The sequence below is a fragment of the Brachycentrus maculatus genome, unplaced genomic scaffold, assembly GCF_059751285.1.
Source record: "Brachycentrus maculatus isolate JH-2025_06_01 unplaced genomic scaffold, ASM5975128v1 h1tg000315l, whole genome shotgun sequence".
Classification (NCBI taxonomy): Eukaryota; Metazoa; Arthropoda; class Insecta; order Trichoptera; family Brachycentridae; genus Brachycentrus; species Brachycentrus maculatus.
In genome coordinates this window covers 3,586,309-3,610,836 of record NW_028281064.1, presented here as the reverse complement: position 1 = coordinate 3,610,836, position 24,528 = coordinate 3,586,309, and the positions used below count along the sequence as shown (strand labels likewise).

General features: G+C 33.6%; 1 protein-coding gene across 1 annotated transcript; it reads right to left on the bottom strand.

Annotated features, from left to right (window-relative positions):
- Positions 1-395: 395 nt before the first annotated feature.
- LOC148304509 (calmodulin) lies at positions 396-22,653 on the bottom strand. The gene is made up of 4 exons (XM_088268235.1): positions 22,561-22,653; positions 18,335-18,509; positions 4,953-5,195; positions 396-1,227 (listed from the first exon to the last, which is right to left on the bottom strand). Exons 1-4 carry the CDS (start codon positions 22,561-22,563, stop codon positions 1,199-1,201), a joined length of 450 nt encoding a protein of 149 aa, XP_088124361.1. The 5' UTR covers positions 22,564-22,653; the 3' UTR covers positions 396-1,198.
- Between the last annotated feature and the right edge of the window lie 1,875 nt (positions 22,654-24,528).

The window sequence follows — 24,528 nt, the reverse complement described above, 5'->3', positions numbered from 1 at the left end:
TACAAAGCAAACTGATATCTTGAAATAATCCAATTTATTATTTTTATTTCTTTAGTTAGATGCAGCTAATTTGGTTGTAAAAACCAACCAAGTGTTGACATTTTGAATGATAATGATATTCAGCGGGCATCAACATGCTAAATGGACATTGAACATGTCCAGTAACCCACCCCCAGTTGAACTTGTTGAATTAAACCCACCAATGCAACCAAGTATTGACACTTTGAATGATAAGCACATTCATCTCAGTAAGCTAGCAGTGGGGCTGCTAAACGGGCATTCAACAGTCCACAGTGACTGTGTGACAGGTCGCCCACTTGTTGAATTGAACCCACCAATACAAGGTGAGGGAGGTAGGGTAAGGAGGGGAAGTGCACAAAATAAAACAGCAAAAGTATTGACCTAAAAATGAAGAAACATTTATTTCAGTATGTCTTTTGTATAATTGATAAACAGAATGAATCCGTGTGGTATTAAGTAAACAGAGACAGAGCATAAGTAAAGTAGATAATAGGAGTAGTGTACAGAGTTCCTATGTTCTGTAGAATGTATAAACTAAACCACTATAACCAATCTGCTTGCCATAGGTTTACCATACAATAAAGGTGTGTTCTCCTATTCTTCAATCGTATTTTTTTCAAGTTTTTTTAAATATTTTTTTTCCTTAATTAGTCTATGTTTGGATACTTTAGAAAAACAAAAGAACATTTACAATACAATAAATGGAGAAGGCGACGGGCCCCAAATATAAAGGTAGGATTTAAAATTAACAATTAGAGAAATATGGGAATAAGCTGGGGCGACCCCGGAAACACATTATCTTACAAAAAATGTACACAAGTAGGATGATACTGACGGTTACATCTCTCCTCCCTATTCCTACTTTCTTTATTCATACTTAATCCATAAAATGGTGTTAAAATAATTAAAATTATCTTTTACAATTATAATATTCTTTTAATAAAGTAGTTGAATCACTCATTCTGCACTCACAGCAGAGGGGGAGAAACGCACACACTTATATTATACACTTAGTTTGCACTGGGGAGCCTGTCAAGAGTCTATGCGTACAGCTCAAGGGTGGAAGGTAGTCACGGCGTCCCCACAAACACTAGAGAAATGCAGGTCCAATCAATGGCGGTACTGTGTGTCATGAAAATGTGTTTTTCTTTATTACAACATTCTAAGCGTCGCTAACTCACTTCGACGTCATCATGGTGACGAATTCTGCAAAGGAAATGGAACATAATTAGTGCGGCTCTACGAGCATCTCGCGTCTCAGCTAGGGGGGCTACGCTACGTCGCATGCCACAGCCAACTACGCCGCATGCCGCTACCTACTCCGCGCTTCCAAACCTCCTCGCTCTGCCGCTCTACTAACATCGCTCGGGAGGACAACACAACACCGACAGTCGGAGTAGCGGACGTGTCTACATGCGCGGATCCAGTGTGCTAGACTTGGAGGGGAGGCAGCTATGGGACAGATCGAGCAGCAAATAGTAATCCAACATTAGTGAATGGAGTCTGTACCTACGGTCGTGGAGCTCCCGACTCCCACTATAAACCGTTTAATAACGTCCTATATCGCCAAAGGGCAGGCCTAGGCGGCGCTAGTACTCGTAGTCGCTTCTCAAGAAAATTAATTTAGCTAGAGCATGGAAATCTGGAAGAGAGGAGGATCAGGTCACTAAACAACCTCACACACACTACCGCTAGGCTATCGGGCGTGACAACGACATTTACCGGGTTATCTGTCATTAATCTGGCAAAACTGTAGCGTTGGGAACATTTATACTGAATTGTTGGGTAATATATCCAAAATTAAACAGGGTTTATTTGGTTGAATTCTACATTTATTTATGTATATGTTAATTTATCAAAAATTATCAAACACAAAATATGTTTGATAATGTCCTAAGAAAACGAAACGCATCACGTATTAATATATACATAAATAATGTAAAATTCAACCAAATAAACCTTGTTTAATTTTGGATATATAACCCAACAATTCAATATAGAATTCTACCAACTGTCTGCAGTTACAATAAATAACATTTATACTATCTGCCTTTTGCGACAGCAATAGAAACAAAACTCTTTAAAAGATTAAAGAAAACAATTGAAAACATCGGTAATATTAATTTTTATGTAACAAGTAATAAGTGAACATCGCTAGATCTCTTCCTGAAAGGAATCAGCGGTGTATAATGCCCATCTGTCCGACAATAGCTCGTTGACCCGCAGTTGACAACACAAAGTGGCGGGCCACGAGTCAAAAGGGAGGAAATGCGGCTGTGACCCGTGAGCCGCGGCGAGAGGTGAAAGAATCCACAGACACTTGCCGCTCGGAATGCGGAGGGAAGATGGGAGGGGGTCACACCGGGATGTATCGGTACGGTGGAACATATATCAGGTATTGGCGCGCCGCCAAGCTCAGACACAATGAAAGTTATTTACCAACACACACACACGACAATGCGCATACTGCATTTGTATGCTTTATTTCGGTTCACTGAGGCATACAAAACAATCGGCCTGGGATGCAAAATCAATTATAAAAGAAATTAAATATCATACAATAAGATGGTGTAAATGTGATGATTAAAAATAAAAATACATATCTCTCACAGAAAAAGCTAATTTTGTAAAGGAGCATTACGACATAGTATATTTAAAAATATGCATTTATCGTAAACTTTTCGTTTATGAATGATATTTGCAAAATTAAATAAATAACTAAGATTTTTTTTTAAAACAAAGAAAATTTTTAACAGTACGTAGTACCTACTTTAAAAGAAATTTTATTTGCACTAATTAAATTTTTTGTGCATTAAAAAAAAATATATAATTTTATATTATAAATACATGATTTGCAAATCAAGAGTTTATGAAAAAAAAGATACTGCGTTGCAATGCCCCTTAAAATCTAAACTATTGATGATACATTTATATGCGAAACTTTCATCTCTACTAAATTAAATTCAAAGAATACCTGCAAGAGTAAAATGAGAAATTATTGCTATTTGTGTGAAGCAGTGCTCGTGTCGCACTGGTTGGGCGCCCCTCCCAACAGTGTGGTGCATTAGCGTGTAAGTATACCAGTGGTGGACCATTACCGAGTCAAGCTTCCCTTCCTACAATATTATCAGTCGCAAACAAAGGCTCACTATGTGTAATCACAACACTATACTGCAGACACAACACCTAATATTATTTATATTCGATGCGGCAGATTCTAAATGACGAGCGAAAAAAAAGTATGGCCGCATGCCAGAGATCTTTAAACCGCGGGGAAAATAATTAAAATTTAACGAGTGCGGGATGTATTGTCCGAGTGCGCCACTGCGGTCCCGAAACCTTTTGACGTGTTGCAAATGCGGCTCAAAAGCGCTACTAAAGTGGACAGCCGTCATTCTATTACGGCCGTGTCGTAATACAGCGTTGTTAAGGAAGTGTGAGACAGTTAATAGCATCAATGAAATTGCATCGCCGGCTCACGCTTTCACCAAACTGGGAGAATGTCGTGAATGTATTTTTTGGTCTGGAAAAAACAACTTCCATTATTGAATTCAGGTAATTGAAAACAAAAACAGGCATTCAATTCAAGAGTATTTAAAAAAAGCGGAATTTAGCAAATTTTGTCTACATTTTAAGATAAAATTGCATTTGTTAATTTAATATGGAATATGTATTAGGGATGTGAATGCTTTACCCTCAATGTGAATCTATTGGCTGATCTTAGTGATGTTTATTTTTAAATTCACTACATCTCTACTCAATAAAAAAATCCTATTTGAATACTGAAATAATAAATTTCAAATAATTGAAGACATTGCACGAGTGGTAATAAAAGGCACATTTTTGAAGAAATGGACATTGGGGATGTAACACAATACACTGTCATTGCAAAATTTTATAAAAGGAGATTCTGGATAATGTCAGTATATTTTCCAGGATTTGGAAAGCTATTTTAAAGAAATTTAAATACCGATGTGGCAACTAGACATCCGTACAAATTTAGCGATGGATCATTACAAGTTCTTTAGAAAATATTAAAGTTCAATATTAAAATCAAACACATCCTTATAAAGTGACTTTGATAGACTAATCTTAGTAGGCAAAAATATTTAATACGTAAAACATATCATAGAAATGCGTGAAATGAGTTTACTTTCTCCACCATCAACAATTGGTCGTCTGAAGGTAGAAGTGGCGAGACCAACTGTGCTTTTCATATTAACAGATTAGTCACACCACATTTTTATACTGGGCAGTGGTAAACTTTGCACATTTTCGCTAATAACTTTTTAGACAGTGCCCCACTAGTAAGAAAACTCGAGAAAGTAGAGCGCGAGTTGATTAAAACTTTTTACACCACAGCGACAATTATAATTAAAAACTCAGGTATAGTGAACCGATAACATTTTGAACAAAAATCACTGTTAGTGCATTTATTAAAAAGAAAAAAAACTAACAGTGTGTGTGTAAATTTAAAAAATACAAAACTCTTTCGAGTTTTCTTAACCCTTTCAATGCCGAAAGGTATTATTATGGCCATACCAAGCAGGCCGTGATTTTTTCAACAAAAATGTGAAAGCTTTTATAAAGATGACTACAACTTTGATAATATCGGCAAATTGTAATATTTTAGTATTTCTTGATCTTCCCAATTGCTGTCTATATATTCTAATTAAATTAAATATTGCAATTGGATTCGATATTGGCTTGCGACAAGCTCAATGAGAGCGCCCATTTTGTATGGGGAGCACGGAATTAGAGAGAGCGCGTTGACGCACCCGTGGCAGCGAATCGGTTAAAAGTGAAAACCTAGCGATAGTAGTTTGCCATTTACGGATGTCTGTGCAATGCCTTGGGCGGCTCGAGTAACAGGAACAACGCAGAGAGCAGAGAGAGATATAGTATGTATCTGGTAATGGAGAGTGTCTCACCTTCATAATTAACCTGGCCGTCCCCGTCGATGTCGGCCTCCCGGATCATCTCGTCCACCTCCTCGTCGGTGAGCTTCTCGCCCAGGTTGGTCATGACGTGGCGCAGCTCGGCCGCCGAGATGAAGCCGTTGCCGTCCTTGTCGAACACGCGGAAGGCCTCGCGGATCTCCTCCTCGCTGTCCGTGTCCTTCATCTTGCGCGCCATCATCGTGAGGAACTCGGGGAAGTCTATCGTGCCGTTACCTGCGCAGGGAAACAGAATACTTAATTAATAATTTACCGAGAAAACTACACACGAAAAATGAGAAACATTATATTTGCAAAATAGGGAAAATGTTCACACTTTGAAAAAAATTACATCCGTACATTAACTTTGTACACCACATATTTGTGATTTAACACAAGTTAGTGCCGCGGCACACTGGTGTACCGTGTTGATTAGTTAGTGTCTAGTTTAAAAAAAAGTCTAGTTTTGTGAAAATAATACAATTACTCCAAATTTTGATTGCCTGTGCTCAGTTAAGTAGGCTCACATTTCGCACTAAACCTAATATGTTAAATATGTTACCATAATAAAGTAAATATACACCTCTGAGATTTCTTGATTTGGTAGGTGTACCTTGAATAGAAAAAGTTTGCGGAACACCGATTTAGCACATTGTTTGCGGGAAATGGTTAGAAGTGTGTTTTACATACTCTTGGTAGAGCGGTAGACGCTTATAAGCGTTCTATTTGCTTACTTTTGGTAGAACCCGAAAGTCAAAAACATTGTACAGATCGAAATTGGGTTTGCGGCTACTTGTGATTAGTATACTGAAGGTCGGGCGACAGACTGAGCATAATTAGGGAAGGGGTTGATAAAAAAACAGGCTGACAACACTGTGTTAGTAATAAATTGAAGTATCATTTTTAACTAGTGATGGTTCAGTTAAAATATTAAAACGGGGCAATATTATGTCGGAAAAAGCTTGTGTAACTCCAAAACTACACACGTCTAAACAATACTTATTGCGGATAGATTCAGTGTTTTGAAAAGTACCAGTCCAGGATAATATTGAATAAATATTAGAGTGAAAAATCACTTATATTTTTTTGACTCCCCTCCTGCGAATCGAACCTGGGACCTTCAATACGGTAGCCGAGTGTCCTGACCATACACTGCGGAGGCGGATGGAAATAAACAAATTTTTATAAATAAAGTAAAGTTATAGAAATTAAATCATTTTTACGTTTGTTTACGCAACAAACATAACACAAAACACAAATTTTTAATAAATAGAGTAGGATCTTGACACAAGAGACAAGATCAAACAACTCAATAAAATGGGAAAATAAATTGATAAATTTAATATTCCTGAAAAAATAAATATTGAATTGCTAATGCATACAATGCGTACTGCCGGGAATCATACAAAGAGATTAAACACAACTGAATGTTTGCTTTCACTCTCTGTGTGTAATCTGATGTAATAAAAGTGGGTTCATCGCTTCAAAGAGGAGTATTAATAAATGAACCTGGGTCTTCAACCTTAAGAAGGTATTTCGAACCAATTGGTAATGATTACACTAAATGGTTTTGTGTCCGGTCATGCTGTTTGCTGAGGTCACGTAATCTACTCACGAGACTGACCTTGTCTGTTTACACAGAGTTCAAAGCCACCAAACATTCTTGCATACAAACTACTTAAAAATTAAAATAAGCATTATAAAATTTTATCATTTAGATAAAGATACAATAAAATTGATGCAAAAAATACATTTCGATCATTTCTTGGTATTTATAAGTCAACTTTATTACCAACTAGCGGCACCCGACCACGCGTTGCTGTGGCTCAGTCTGGTTAATTGGAAAAGAAAGAAAAGAGAAAGCAGATAGTTCTAATTTGTAAAATTTTAATGCTTATACCACATTGAAAATATTTAAAAAAAAATTAAATTAAATTAAACAATGCCAGTTAAGGGACAGCAGCTGTCAATAAACTCATTCCGCTATGAGCAATGTTTATTATTGCATACGCTGCTATTATTTTCAACAGATGGCGCTGCTATTGCGGTAAAAAATGCGTTTAAAAAAAAATTACCTGTCTAAATATCAAAACAATTGGCAAATAACTATTGAGATTTTGAACAAATGAACATTGAAATTTTTATTTATATTAGATATTAAGCATACAGTAACTCTTAAATGAAAAACGTTTAAATAAACATGCTAAAATACTGAATTATTAAATAGGTACAAATATTTTACTAGACCATATTTAAAAAATAATATATTCCACTACAGAATAATTTAAATTGCCCCTCATGTGGTTTCCAGATAAATCTGGTCCAAGGTATAAAATATAATCGATCGAGCTTAATAAATTTTATCTCACATCTAGAAAAAGCGGACGCAAGTCAAAGATGTGAATGACAGATTGTTAATTCAATATGGTGTGATTATAGTTGGAGAGAAAAAAGTTGCTATATGATATAGACATGTGTATTGGTGACGTAATATAATCCACTAGAAGGCCACAAGATATGTATTAATTTACACATAACCAGGTTGAGTTATTAACTAAAATAGGTATAGAAGAGTAGAAACGTATTATAAAAGTTTCGAAAATGCAAAAACATCACTTTTGGATGTTGAAGATTGAAGTATATATAACATAGCGAACTAAATTCATTATTTTTACTAGCTTCATATTAACGTAAATCTATACTTTGAGAATCACATGGTTGATTTAAACTGGAAAATACGAAGCATGCAACCATATCTTAGTCATAACGTAAAATCATAAATTTAAGGTAAATATTCTGATTTGAAATAATTGAAAAGATTGTCTTACATTATTTGGTCAACATTAGCCCGTAAAAATTATAAACATGTAGTGGTTAAAGGGAATAATCTAGATGATATTTTTTTTCAAAAAATCCACCATAGCTAGCGTTTTCTTGTACAAATAAAATTTACGCAAATAATCACTACGATTTAATTAGCCTAGAAAAAAAATACTAAATTCGGGTTTTAAATCAATACTACAAGTTTTGGAAAAGTAATCCTAACATCTACAGGTGATTTAAATCACCAGTGTGTTAATTTAAAACCCATATATAGTAAAATTTTAAACTAGAGTTAATTAAATCATAAAATGTTAGAAAATTAATGCCGACACCATTAGTGACTTTTGCTGAACGACTAAAAAGCACATTTCAATACGCTTCTTCATAGCATGACATAGCTAACATCAGTAAGAGGAGCTCCACGTGTGTGCGGAACATGTTTTTAAAATGGGTGATATACATTGCAAAAATTTGCAACTCGAAAACATAACTTAATCATGAAACCAGCATCAAAACTATAAGACCGTAGATGAAACTACGCAACATGGAGTTAATTCCGTTATCATGCTCAATATAGCAGTCTTTTCACTAAATGTGGGACAAACTCAATTCGTCTTCCTGCGATACATCAAAGTCAAAATTTAATATAAGCCATCTTTCAGATTTGCTCACAAAAGGACTGTTAGTTCACAAAGACTTGAGTTACAAATGGAGGGGCATATAAGATCGATTTGCAGCGTTAGTTGTTTCACTCAAATTATTATGTAAATAACTGAAGAGATGTGATATTGTTACAGCCGCGGTTGCCTGATTGTAATGAAAATATATGCAAATATATCTGGTTACCTGCGGCGACCTTGGCCACACCAGAGTGGGAGAGGAGATCAATGAGGCGTAACCAGTCATGCGGGTATGACAGGGATGCAAACACAACTCTGAACAAATCAATGAAACACTATCTGTCTCTCGGATTCATTATACGTCAGTTGGTGAAGAATGATGAGTAATGCACTGTGAATATATAATAAGAGGGTAAAAATAGCTATAAATATACGTTAACTCATTCTTATTCATTCAGATAATTTTAAGAAACTTCTATCTAAAGACATTACTATCTATAATTAGAATCCTAACTGTCCATCAAACCTCATCCCTCAGTTTTTTCCTCTACCTCCTTCCCTAAACTCCGTTTTTCCTTTGCCTTCCTTATTATCATCAATTTGTAAAAAAAAAATTAATGTTCAGTAATCAAATATTAATTGTATTTTTTTGATAGCCCGAATTGATTTTAATACAAGGAAACCGATCCACTATAATTTTTAATACTTAATTTAATATTTTTTTACACGGTATCAAGTTATACTATGTGCCATGTAAATGGAGAGAGAGTTCAGTGCATAATCATGTAAGAAATATCTACCAATTTTATTTTTATTCTCTTATAAAAATAAAATTTACATTAAAATATATATACAGCATTAATAAAAAAAAAACGACTATAATGAAGTTTGTTATAAAAAAAGTGTGTGTGTAACACAGATACCGTTTGGTCACATATAAGTAGCATGTGTCACACCGAGTTATGTGGAACAAACACTCAATGGCATTTTTGCATACCACAATGCTATATCTCATTAACAGGAGATTTTGTAAAAAAAAAGTGCTGACATAGTTTTGTTTACCAGAGTCTTATTTTTATTCCGAGAATTGTGCATTATTTTTCTTTTGGTTCATACACACATATCGCTCACTCCTTTCAAGAACGTCATAAATAAAAAACTTGATTTTTCAGGAGAACGTTTTTAAAGTTTGAAAATATAATACAATGTACTAAAAATAAATATCAAGCCACTTATTGATAGTGCATCAGTTCTTTTTAGGTAAAATCTGAAGGTTTTTTCTCCATTTGAAAAATATTTAGCATTTTTAAAAAAATAATTAAACAATACCTTTTCTACAAAATACAAAAACAACACTTTATGCCCTGTAGCGAGTAAATATTAAGTTAAAAATATGCTTATTTTGCTGGGATATAGTACATTTTCTGGGCATTCCGAAAACATGCTCAACTGAAAATTGGCGATTTTTGATTTATGACATTCTTGAAAGGAGTGAGCGATATATGTTTATATTGCGCTGGAATGCGTGAAGTCCTGTATACATATTCAAATTGTGTTGATAACAAATAGGTTTACCCTAAATTGTTCGCCTCCGTGATGTCTTGGTGTATCATGTTTAGCTACCGTGCTAGAGGTCCCGGGTTCGATTCCCAGGAAGGGTGAAAATAAATATTGGTGATTTTAAACTCTAATATTTAATTAATTTTACCCTGGACTGGTCCCTGAAGTCCAGGAGTAATCACCTTGCCTTCATGTAAGCAACAATCAAGATAACTCAGCGTCAATATGATGCAGTGCCCTATGCACCATTGGGTGCTGATAAGGATTAGAAGATATATTTAATTAGCATGTTTAGCTGCCATGCGTGAGGCTTTGGATTCAATTTCCATATATTATTTTATTAGTTTTTCAGTAAAATGAGCAATATTGTCTCACTGTGTATTTCATCATGTAATTTACAATAAAATGCCAACAAACATCAACTGCACTACAAATTACTTCACTTTAATTTTTTTTAAAGCAAAAATATCAATATTTATAGAATAAATTAACTGTATTTGTATGACATCTCTTTAGCATATTTTTTTCAACATACCATTTGCCTCCATATGTGTTGAATGAATTATTCAACGTCATTATGTTGGTGTAAGTGTAAATCAACTTGTCCCCTTACATGGCAAGTCCACGATATGTAACCCTGTGCCTAATACTGTTCATGCATTACATTGCATGCAGGTGAAGAATCTAATCAATACAGCTATTTAAGGCCCAGTATTCGTTGAGTCGCAACTTAATATTTTCTAAATCCTGGTAACATTTGAAGTAATCGATTTTTTCCTTAAAACACCATTTGTGCATTGAAAAAAACAAGTTTCTCTTAGAAATAATTATATGGTTTTGAAAAGATTTATTGAAAGGAAAGGAGTTTAAAAAATATATATAATTTATTTTTATTTTTAAATATATTCTAAAAAACAAAAAATATCCAATATACATTCTTTAATAGATTTATATTATCCACTGACACTACGTGATGGAATTGCATTTTTAATATATTATTAGATTAAAACCAATATTTTTATCATCCACCATCATCAGACTGGTGATGTCGGTAACGACGAAACCCGGTCACTGGTCAAATCAAAATAAAGTGGAAAAGCTAAAAATATTGGTTTTAATCTAATAATATACATTCTTTAAACAAAAAAATTGGGCGTGGAAAGGAGGTCAGCTGTTGATTGAGTTCTGAGTTTCGTTGTATCCCCTTAAAGGAGTTGTTAGTCAAACCAATCCGTCATGGTTCCCCGCTACATGGAATGAAATCAACCTTTTTTTATTCACTATGTTACAAAATTTAGTCTGCCTCCATAGTCTAGTGTTTAGCTTGTTTGGCTAGCATACCGAAGGTCACCGATTTGAATTCCAGGGTCTCAAAATAAAAATTCATTCATTCGTTATTACCCTGGACTGGTACCTGAAGCGCAGGACTAAACACCCTGTCTTCATGTAATTAACGTTCAATATAACACTACATTGATGCGATGCAGTGCCCTATGCACCTTTTGGTATGAACAACAGTTAGGAGAAGAATATATGATATGTTTTAATTTTTTTTTTATTCTAATGCATTTCACAACATAATATAAATACCAGTACAAAAACATATATTTAATAAATTAAATTTTGAAAAATATATTTTTTTAAATATATAAGAATGAAACATTGATTTGTTGAGTTTTTGTTAGTAAAAAAAAAAACATATATTAGTAAGTCCGCCTCTGTGTGTAGTGGTACAATAATGCATTTGGCTATCATGCTAGAGGTCCCGGGGTTCGATTCCCAGGGGGGTCAAAATATATGTAAGTGATTTTCACTCTCTTCTTGTGTTGATGTATTTCTTTCAAGATATTGGTTGCAAGCAGTAGCAAGAAAACAGACTGAAAGCACATATCATTTTGCCAGTACAAAAATATATTGTTTATGTTATTTGATTATTCATGTATCCACAAAGCTCAGACTCGAGAAATATTCAATAATGTATTTATTGCCACACCTACCCACTAGACTGGAAGCTACATAATAATTAACAAAACGCAGATCGTTATCGGCATTCCTTAAACTGGATATGTAAAGTAATTTATTTGTGAATTCCAACAAGGTCAGTATTTGTAAATTGAGAAAAATGATAATAGGATTCTAATGCATCTATAATTATATAACAAATTAAAATAAGCGGAATAATATGCATGTTGGTTAATTACACCATGTTTTCAATAATTGATTCGGCAGTCACTTTCTAGTAAAATCTATCCATTTTTAGTTTAAAATTTTACTTAGTAAATACCACTATTTCTTAAAATCTACTGTGACACGTGTTTCGATGCATTCCGATCATTTTCATACGGTGTTTGAAAGTAAAACTTAAATTTAAAATACACCCTGTTTCCACAAATAGATGCGTTATTGGTTTTAAAAGGCTTATTGAAGTGGTTACTATGGCTTTATTAACGTGTGTGTATTTAAGCTAAGCTAAGTGAAGATAAGAGTGTTAGATATGATAATCTTTGATGAAACAGCGTAGTTAAGTAGCGTTATCTTTCAAGAACACCGACATAGGCTTTTTACTACCCTTGACCATTAGCTAAGGCTGTATTCAGCCTTGCATTATGACTAAATGTACACCATGCCTTTAGCAAGGTAGCGAGTGTTTTTGCCTGGAATTTTCACTCATGAATTTTTACTTAATCATAAAGAGTAAATTCACTCACAAGTAGGTATAGGATATAAAACATGATAAGGCATGATAATTGGTGTTGCATAAGCCATAGCTACATTTCAGAGTCACTTGGACATTAGTTAATTCAAAGGAGTACATTTATATCGATCGGAAACACAAAAATGCTGTATTGAAAAGCTTGTGGTTCATTCCGAATAAAAAACTTAATCAAAATCACACGGTAAAACTTCATCATGACATATTTATCAATGATTTCGCGATGTCAGAGTATAACTGTTATATTTGTATAAAAAATATATGAAAATATGAACATCAAAGTTCTATGTATTGGCTATACACTTTTTTTTGTAAATAAAACACTTGCATACACCCCAAAACCTTTATTTGATTGTTATATATGGGAAAAGAACAAAAAGGTTAAAGATCTGATAACACACATGATACATATATGTTTAAAGAACCATTGGCAAAATTTTATATGATTCGTTTAAAAGGTAAGTGAAGAAAATTTGCATATTGCAAGAAAGTTTTAAAAACAAAATGATTTGCATATTATTGGCACAAATATATATAATGAATAATGAAATGCATACAATCATTGTGTGATTATTTTTCATTTAATACTCATTCTTATCGTATAAGCTTTTCATTTTATCAAAATTTAAATTAATCCGTTGAAAGTTAATCTAAGATTTTTTATAGCGTAAAAACAATTTCAAAAGAATAGAAAATTCTAGGTTTTATAAATTGTAATTTTTTGAAATTATAAATAATTTTCTAAATACTGTTTCGCAGTGGAAAAAAATAAAATAAATTATTTGATTTATATTGTATTAATTGAACTTTAAAGAACAAATAAATCAACATGTTTGTATTTACATTAAATTTTATACATCTATCAATCATGTATATGTAAACGGTTACAAGTGGTCTAGAGAATGGTTACATAAATAACATTGTTGTCAAGTGTTTACAAGGCAAGATTTAAACTACCCGAGAATATATTATATCTGAGAAGAAAGGGCATATAATGGAATGTGATATTACACATAAAAAAAATATGCATTAATTTTTAAATCAAACACAGATTTTTTGAGTCTACTAAGAATCTGTGTTTGATTTAAAAATTATTACTTAAATTATAATAATCGTAAACTGGTTTGAAGCTATTTCTCAAAACTAGGATAAGGGTGGTTGGATCGATTTGACAGAGAGCTTTAAATTGCATCTCATAATGGATTATTTGTTAATAATAGATTCACTAAAGCTGAAAGTTAATTGTGAGCTGTGGTAAAAATAGATCTGTACTAATGAATTCAAATGACTAACACTCGGAATGCTAAATTGGATATGGAAATACTCTACTGGAAGATAACCGTTGCGCAATATTCCAGCTACCTTCAGAATATGAATAACCGATGACGGAGTATAACTAATTCTCGAAATAAAAGAATAAAATTGGAAAATTAAAAATTTTCACGGCAGAAATATTTTAGTGCAAGATCTCCTCCAGACGTAATTGACAGGCAAGGATTGATTCGCACTATACGATATTTATTATTCAGTACCAGAACACAGCCTAATTAATGTAAATATTATAAATAGCATGAGGATTCGACAATGACAAATCTGTTTCCTTAATGGCTTATTAAAATTGTAGATTTTTCATACTGTACCGATTATTTTTACAGCATTCGTCATAAGCTGTATAAATACACAGATTTAATTGAAGACTGGGTCAACATAATTAATAATTCCACGCATGAATGTAACAGATTGAAGCATACTAATGAATGATCACTGCGCGCAATTTACGATTTAGAAAATTCTAGATTGATCCATAACGTGGACCGTAAATACAGCAAGAGAAAATAGTTTTTTTCAAAGATAGAAGTTTTGAAATACAGCATATTACATTCAAATTCAAACAAAACGGACGTATCTTATCTCCCAAACTAAATTACTTCCATGCGATTCGGACATTTGTGGTGTACAAAGGATTTTGTTTGAAGTTTTTATTTTCAACTAATGCTTTATGGTGGGGACTGACCGGAGCATTTCGTCGTAACATCGCTCGCGGCGAGCATCTGAAACTATGGATGGAGCGCTCGGCTCGCTGTACTGACTATTCCAATGCTCGCATCGTGTTACGTTATGACGAAATGAGTCCGGTCAATCCCTACCATTACAATTGTAGAGAGTGATCTCAAATATCTCCGTTCTGATATAAATTATTCGTCAATCAAGCAGTTTAAATTAAATGTATCGAATCATTTGTTATATACGCAAAAGTGTTTCATCATTTGAAGAAATAATTAGGCGCAGAATGTATCCCGCTAAAATAACATCGGCTATATTTAAGCTGAAATTTTGCAAGTAGGCAAACTAAAGATAATAAAAGGTTTTCTGTGTTTGCATTGGGAAACAGGTGTGTAAACAGATGAAGCGTTGGGATCTTTATCAAACAAAAATATCACCCGCATTAGCTACAAAACAACAAACTTTTCCAGAAGAATTGGATTGTACACATACACGGGGTACTATATACCTGATACACAAACACAAAACTTAAGTGTTGCAGAATGATACATTTTTTGAGGTACAATGAATTTATCGATACATTTTCAATTGGGTGATATTTTAAACCGGCATTAAGCAAAAGGAATCTCAAAATAATAAAAATTTAAAAAAATATTGTTGAATTAGAAGAACTTTCCTGAATTAGAAAAACTTTCCTGAATTAGAAGTTCAACTATATTTGTGTAGAAAATACTATTACTGAACAAATTGGCATTTTTTGATCGTATAAGTTACAAATGAATTATTTTCATTGAATCAGTATTATATTATTTTTGACATATCAACATAGATGAGGAAGAATATGGGCATTTACGGGGCTAGCGACCATCATAGGCTGGTTTAAGTGATCACTTTAAACATGTGTAACATTCAATTCAAACCATTTCTACCCATGATTGTCAACCACACTACTCAAATTCTTTGAGCTTCTATATTTATTGTTCAAATTTGAAACATAGTGCTTAATTCACTAGAATTTCACTAGAGATATTTATTGTGAGATGAAAGAAGGTTTTGATTGAATCGAGCTGAAACTCTTTAATTTGTATGTAAAAAAATAATAACTGCTAATTGGAGATAATCCAGATTTGTGAACAAGTATTTGGACACACTCAAATGTTGTGAATCAATATTAGACGATACGCCACCCACATGTAATGTCACCGGGAAATACACAAAACTGAAAAAAAATTACTGAAAAAAGTTACTGTATAACAACAGTAATATTTAAGTTTGGTATTAAACTGATGACTTATTTATTTGCTGTACTGACAGTATGTATGGCAGTACTTCTCTTTTATATTATGGTATAAGCAGATATCGCTCACTCCTTTCAACAACGTCATATATCAAAAAACTTACTATATCAATATATCAAAAAACTTGATTTTTCAGGAGATCGTTTTAAAAGCTAAAAAATATAATACAATGCTTTAAAAATAAATATCAAGCCACTTATTGAACTTTTCACTGTGCAACAGATATTTTTAGGTAAAACCTGAAGGTTTTTTCTATATTTAAAAAATATTTAGTACATTTAAAAAAAAAAATTGAACAATACCTTTTTTTCAAAATGCAAAAACAACACTTTCTGCCCTGTAGCGGGAAAATATTAAGTTAAAAATATGCCGCTTTTGCTGGGATATAGTACATTTTCTGGGCATTCCGAAAACATGCACAACTGAAAATTTACGATTTTTGATTTATGACGTTCTTGAAAGGAGTGAACGATATATTTGCTCTTGTGTTTTCTAACAGCGACAACAACTATGTTGGAAATAATAAAATAATAAAAATACATTGCGAGAGCAAAATATATCAAGATATAAATCTAACATGCTTAGATTCTTTCGTGTTGGCAAGCACAATGGTCAGATCCAATAATTATTTCTTCCAGTCGTAATTATAGAAAAATAACTTTGATGATGTTGAACAATATAATAATGCAGCATTTAGAAATATCAATAATCAGATAGAAACTAAGACATGTCAAGTGTTGCGTAAACTATACATAATATTTTTTTTCTTTATTATTTTTTTCAAAAGAGAAATATTTTTGTTTTTATTATTTACACAAATATAAAATATTAACTTTGTTATGAAAAGATCATAAAATAAAGATTAAATGGATCCTCACCCCAGTAACTACCATCATATACTTAAAAATCATAATTTTCTATAGGTAAATTACGACTCTCAAGACTTATGTATGTGCATTTTACTAATATAAAAAAATTATACATGTCTGACAGAACGGGTAAAAAAATTTTGATTTGTTTTTTTTATATGCTTTTTTATCAGTAATTTTTGTAGAACAGACTGATTTTTGCATTTGATATTTGTTTTACGTCATTTGTATTATTTTTAGTCGTTTACTTCTTCTATCCCAACTTAATTTCATACTAAACTAAACCGCATCGATCGTTTCTCTATCACCATTTACCGCGTTTATCGTTCGAATTAAGCTGCGTATTTGATGCATCTTGTCTGTTTTTTTACATTATTTCCAATTTTCTTACATTCAACGGCAACGTATGGGATAGAAACTATTAAAAGCTTGCGTAACCGATAGCAGGAGAGGTTGATATTGATGAAAAGGAGCCGCTGCCTGTACCTGGATTTCCAGAAGCGTGCACACTCTTTGAAAGAAAACTTTCTACAACGCACATTCAATAACCGATGCTGAAAAAAATACTATTTGCAAAGCCGAAAATATACTATTGACTTACGGAAATAAAACAGTTAAAAAACAAAAGTATTTTTTAAAATTCTATTCAGGTTTGTATTTTTTTAACCTTTTAAACGCGTTAACTTTGTTCCTAAGAGACGCCCGTGCGCGGCGGTATTTCGCCATTTTTTAAATGATTACTTTTATCATGTATTTAGTTAAGAAACGATTTATTTTCCGAAACAAAAACGTTCAATGGGATTCATTGTGCCTTTTTGGTACTCTATAATACACGTGTGTCACATTATTCTTGAAATATATCGTAATATAAACAAATTAGATCGTAACATAAACAAATCAAAGCACGCATCGTGTGTCACTCTTACCCACTGGCGATGCGTAGCGTCGAGAGTGAGACAGATATAGGGCATGATTATGGCGCGGACTAATTACCGACCGCAAGAAAAATCAGGGATCTGTTGTTTTATTTATCCTTGTGATGTTACAAATTATTAGTCAGATATTTCAACAGATGTCATAAGGCCGAGGATTGACGTACTATTTTATCCAAAGTTCCACACCATGAAAAAATCCCTCCAAGTTGAACTGAGGTTCGAAACTTGGAGCAAAGTGAAAACACAAACGCTTATGTCAGCCGCGTATGGGGCATGTCTTGTAAAAACACAAACGGTTATGCGAGCCGCGTGGATCCGGTTAATAGGTCCCTTTAAAAACGATAGATAGAGGTTTCACTGTATATAAAAAACAAAAACACTGCTTTAACATACATATTCATGATGCAGTGCCCTATGCACCATTATGTAGAGAAAGAATAAGAATAGAAGGATATTAAAATCATGAATTCTAGGAAGAAATTTGAAGGTTTTCAAAAGTTGTATCTATCTTAAGCAGATCAACAGATAAGTTACGGAATGGAGGAAGCTCTTACCGTCAGCGTCTACTTCATTGATCATGTCTTGTAGTTCCGCCTCTGTGGGATTCTGACCGAGTGATCTCATGACTGTGCCGAGTTCTTTAGTGGTGATGGTGCCATCTCCGTCCTTGTCGAACAATGAGAACGCCTCTTTGAATTCCGCGATTTGTTCTTCTGTTAGTTGATCAGCCTGAAAATCCCAGAAAACAATTCAGAATTTACAAAAGAAACAACATGGAAGAAGAATGCGCTTTTTTATAACCAAACTACCATTTAAAGAGCGGTCAGGTTAGGAGTCCAAAGATAACATGATTCGAAGGTGACGTTGTCCAGGACAGTAGGACCTATGACTGGAAGACAGGAGAGCTAACCCCAGCAGTCTACAAAGACAATAAGCTGAGATGTAGCCAGGAAGGTCAGGTTAAGAGTAGAAATAATCGCGGGTATGTATGAGGAGATGCATGAACGTGAAAGAGACGAAGATGTTTGCAAATACATTCTATTATCACTGCCTACCCCTGCGGGAAGTGGTGTGATGGTTAGTTAGTGACTACCATTCACTCTTGTATATATCTTACCATTCACAACACTTCTTATTCAACAATATATGGTTATGAATAGTTCATAGATTTTGTTTCCAATACCTATACCATCATTTATCCCCTTCACACTACTCTCCACAAGAGTAGACAGAGGATAGAATGACACATTACTGCTCCTTTTCCACATTGGTGTATTCTCTTATACAACTCATATAATGGATTTAAATAAATTATCTCAAATCCTGTAAACGTTCATGAACCATAAGATATTTAAAAAATGACATTTTAACATAATTTTAAGATTCATTTGAAACTCATGATATTTGAGTATATATATATATATTATTCTGCAATATCTTCTAGTTTGAATCACATAAAATAAAACTGGCCATAGATTTCTAAATATGTTTTTCTTTTTGTTTCAAAATTTCCCGTGTAGAAATTATGTGCTTTGTATCAGTAACATGAAGTATTTTTCATTGCAATATTTTTATATGATACCCTGCATGTAAAAATGATCAATGAGCCTTTATGTAATCAATGATGCGTTATCTTGCACACTATGCACCATCAGATATACTCAGTTGAACTTCTATTTAGTAAATTTCTCCCAATAACTAACATTTTTTTATTGAATTTAAAACTAAAATGACATTCTCTGTGTGTGTTTGCTTTCCAGAAATCAAACATTGAATTATATATTGTTTTCCCGAGAATCGTCTCCCGTGATACCAATTAAGGATTTCACATATGACGATTTAATAAAGTATTCGTGTTCAATTTACAGAATTACAAAAAAACAATGCAGCAAAATATCTCTCTTAATATAAACATGCAAGTCATTTTAGGGGCAGGCAGAGATGATGGTACACTATATTTTATTATTACATGGATTTCTTCTGACCGACAACACTCGTCATTTACACACAATGATTGCTCCTAAAGGCAGACCTTTTCAGGCCTAGTTCGAGTTCTTCATCCATCAATCTGATTTGTTTGTACTGCGTCCTCAAAACATCATTTAACATATTGAGAAGCACCGATGAAAAATACCAGGGCATCAATAAGAAGATGCTTGACTTGACGGCTTCACAGCCGCCACAGCAATAAAATTAATTTAAAAAAATTATTTTTATATAAACTGTATTAATTTTCTCATTTTAAAATACAGAACAGATGTGTAGTAACATAAGTAAGACCTGTATAATTATGATACAAAAAAAAACTACCACCAAGATGAAAAGTGGAACACATTTGAAATTCAAATTGTATTTTGAATGGGCTTTCTGTATTACATTACAAATCATTGGACCTATTCAGTGTTGCCAGAATTTGTTTCCTTCTAAATTTTTTTTTTTTTTTGAATATTCAGGTCTTTACTTTTTTCCAGTACCTAACTAATTTCCCTTTTCCAGTTGTCAAGACATTAAAAATAAATATATGATGTATGTTTGCATTTGTCTCTGAAAACATTATTGTAGGTACTTAATTTAGCATTTTTAAATGGTCATATTTTACTATAGATACAAAACTGCGAGCTGAAAATCAGCATGTTGACAAAATGAAACAATTTTTTTATTATTAGGATACTCAACTAATTTTTTTGTGAAAATATACCATATTAAGTTGTCAGAAATTCAACACAAGAGCTTGTTTCAGACAGTAATTTAGCTATACTATAAGGAATATTTCAAATGTAGGTCACTACCATCAGTTAATTAATACATGTTCAGAATATAAATATTATTAATTTTAATGAAGTGAACATTAGTACACAGCGTTACCTTTAATTACATATTTTTTTAAATGTTGCTTTTTTTCAATAAAATTATCATAATTTTCAAAATATATAAATTAAAAATATAAGCTAATAAATAAAGTCAAGTAATCATTATTATGATCGTTGCATACTTGTCAATTTCTCACTGCTAAACTATACTTATTTAATTTATATTATTTTATTTTATATTTCATGTTTAATATCTGTAATTCCAAAGTAATATTTTTATAATAGAAAATGCATTGTAAAAAAGTAACAAATAAATATATATCTATATTTTGTGTTGCTATATTAAAAAAAAAAAAACTACACGGATATTACAGATCCAGTAATAGAGAAATTCTTAAACATTTATTATTATTCGTATTTTTTTAAATGTCGATGAGGAAAATATTTCTTACTTCACCTGTCCTTACTAGGAAAATTACATTCAAAGGTGACACTAATTCCAAAATGACTCATTTTGAATTGGTAATTTTTAAATAATTTTAATGATTCAGACCAATAAAGATAATGATAGTGGATGGAACTTAACAATTGGTATAAATGCACTTGAGACTCAAGTAGGCGTAACCAAATTACCGTGCTCTTTATCCCACGTACAAACATCTCCATAAGGAAGGATGTTAAGTAGGATGTTAGTAGACATTTTTTTATTTGAGCAGTTGTTTCCTCTTTATTGAGGCCGCGAAATTAACCGCCATAATTAGAAAAGAACACATCGTAAATGTATTCAAACCGAGCTATAAAGAAGTTAACAAAACGAAACGGTTCTAAAGGAACGAATTAACGTAAATTTTATTGCGCGCAAACGATAATAAACCCGGATTAATTGCCATTTTACTATGACATCAGATAAAAGTTATTTCGCGCAACGCCCATTCCTAAAGTTAGGGAAAATGTTAAATATCAGCGCGGCTTATAACTTCCCGTGTAGCGTTATCTAGAACGAGGTTAATGGTGGTTACTAGTCCCTGATAACGGAAAACAAGCGCACTTTTCTCTCTATCAATGCGGCACCTCGGTCCACGTAAACTCTTCGAGAATAGCTTTTACAAGAACCAGATAGCGTGTCCGTTATTATCGGGATTCCTCGCATCCCCGTCCGCCCTGGGATATGATACTGCACCAGCTGGTAGAATTTCTCAAAGAATTACGTGTGCTGCATTCTGACTAATTACATGATTTCGCGGAAAATCGATAAATAGAACTTTCCAAACTCTCAGCTACATTCCCCGTACAAGCGGGCAATGTTTACTAAATAATGCCTCGCGTTTGGTGCCGTGGGAATATTCCGCGAATAACTATAAAAAGGCAAATAATTCCAACGAAACGGTATAACTATACGGAATGGGCAAATGGAGGACGCCGATACAAATTTTGACACAAGAGCGCCAAAACCGATCGTACAAATTGGCGAGTCTTTGCGCTCGTCTAGTCTGCATCCGATGCCTGCATTGCGGAGATGCGATATTATAGGGATATTATGGAATACGCGAGACATCGGATTACACTTATAAAGAATGCGTCATTGCGAAACAATGAGATGATCCGCCGAGCAACGTCATTTAACCGGTACCACCTAATGATTCCTAGAATCCGTTACCGCGATTCCCGAAGCGGACAATTCCATTTCGTGCAAATGTCAAAATATACATTCCGCCCCGAATAAAAGAGTCGTTACACACAACAGAAACAGATACGCGAAACGGGTTATTTGCGGATAACACAGTTTGAGAACGGAGACAGAAGAGCGGTATAATGCCCCGCATTGCGGCAAAGAGAAATGACCGTTGAGGTAATGGTCTTCTCCGGGACACGCACAAAATTCACAACAAACCCAAAAATATAAATGTATTCCTGTAGCGAGGTTCTCCTAAAACACTTATTTGACACGGATGGCGTAAAATAACACTCACCATGGTAGATTAAGGTGGATAAACCGGAGCTACACTAAGTTCGCGAGACACGGCACTGAACCGAACGTACGGGCCGATGAGTAAAACACTACTGGCGCTCCGCAGCTCCGACAGTCCCTGACACGACCGTCCGAGCCGAAACCGAATTACTCCGCGACCGGCGCACGAACTACTTTAAATTTTATTTTCGATTTTCTCGGCTTTTCGAGCTCTATTTGAATAAAACTTTTTTAAAATTTGACCATTTATTTTTCAATCACTTTTCACTGCATCGACACGGAAGATTCGCGGGGGATTAATTTAATCCGAGGAAGTAAGTCGGTTTTATAGGGTCTGGGTGCGGCTTGTTTACAAGACATCCTCTGCGGATCTCGCTCGCTGATTGGCTGCCACGCACCTGCAATGCGTCAAGCTGGTAACCGGCGCTAGAGATGGCGGCAAACGATCCGAACATTGCCGCGTCGCGCAGCACTCTGGCGGCCGCGCTGGCAACTATTTCCTCCTAACCTGACACGTTAAATTATGCGGCAAATTCAACTGCCGAGCTTTTCAAAAACTTTGAAATCGGCATACCGTTACTGCAAGAATAACGATGTAACGTGCACCCATAACCTCACTAGCGTATAAGTCGCACACATTAATTCAAAATTATAATTTAAATAAGAAATTTGAGTGCAGTGTGTATTAAATACATTTTTTAAATTGCTTAAATACCTGCATTGATAACAATATAACTATAAACAAATATGAAATGAAACATTGGGTCGAATTTTGTCTTCTAAGATTGTTTCCGCGATAATAGTATTATTGTGAAGTAAGTATTTGGGTTTGCCTTTGACCTGTTGATTCTTATACACTGTTCTTATACACGACATACGATTCTCGGCTATTAATAAAATAAGTATACAAATATATACAAAAACTTATACGTGTTGCATAATATCATTTTATACAAGCATGTAAACAATACATCGTGTTTAATGCCTATCAACGCTAAAAGCTTTTCTGGATTAGATACCTCGTTAGATATGCACATACATTTACAGGATGGCGAAAAATTAAACACCTTATCGGAAGATATTATAATTTTTGCAAATGGCGCCGTACGTCAATCATATTTGAGATATCGCTCACTCCTTTCAAGAACGTCATAAATAAAAGATCGTCAATTTTCAGTTGTGCATGTTTTCGGAATGCCCAGAAAATGTACTATATCCCAGCAAAAGCGGCATATTTTTAACTTAATATTTACCCGCTACAGGGCAAAAAGTGTTGTTTTTGCATTTTGAAGAAAAGGTAATGTTTGATTATTTTTTTAAATTTACTAAATATTTTTCAAATGGAGAAAAAACCTTCAGGTTTCACCTAAAAAGATCTGTTGCACAGTAAAAAGTTCAATAAGCGTCTTGATATTTATTTTTAAAACATTGTATTATATTTTTAAACTTTAAAAACGTTCTCCTGAAAAATTAAGTTTTTTGATTTTTGACGTTCTTGAAAGGAGTGAGTGATATGTAAACTAAACAGCTGCGGTAAACAAATAAATTTAGGGTGGCCAAAAATTATCATCCTATTTTGATTTTGGATAACTTTTTTAATAATTAAAAAAAAAAATTGAGTAATGGAAATTTTTATTTGAACCTTTATCATTTTTTTCTGAAGTGTAAAAGATGATATCCGTCAAGTGGCCAGCTGTCTAGTTCATGGGTCGGCAACCTGCGGCCCGCGAGACATCTTGGTGCGGCCCGCGAGATTCTCGCCGCAACGCACATGACGGACGATATTATACACAATCGAGTGAAAGGAGGCGAGAAAGGGAGCGAAGGGAATCTCATTGATTTTATTAAATACAATAAATGTCGTTAAAATATACACTTAGCGTTTTATTTTTAAAACTAAAATATTTGTACATAAATATTGTATGTATACCTACTGCAAGTGCGGCCCGCACTGATCCCCATGAAAAAT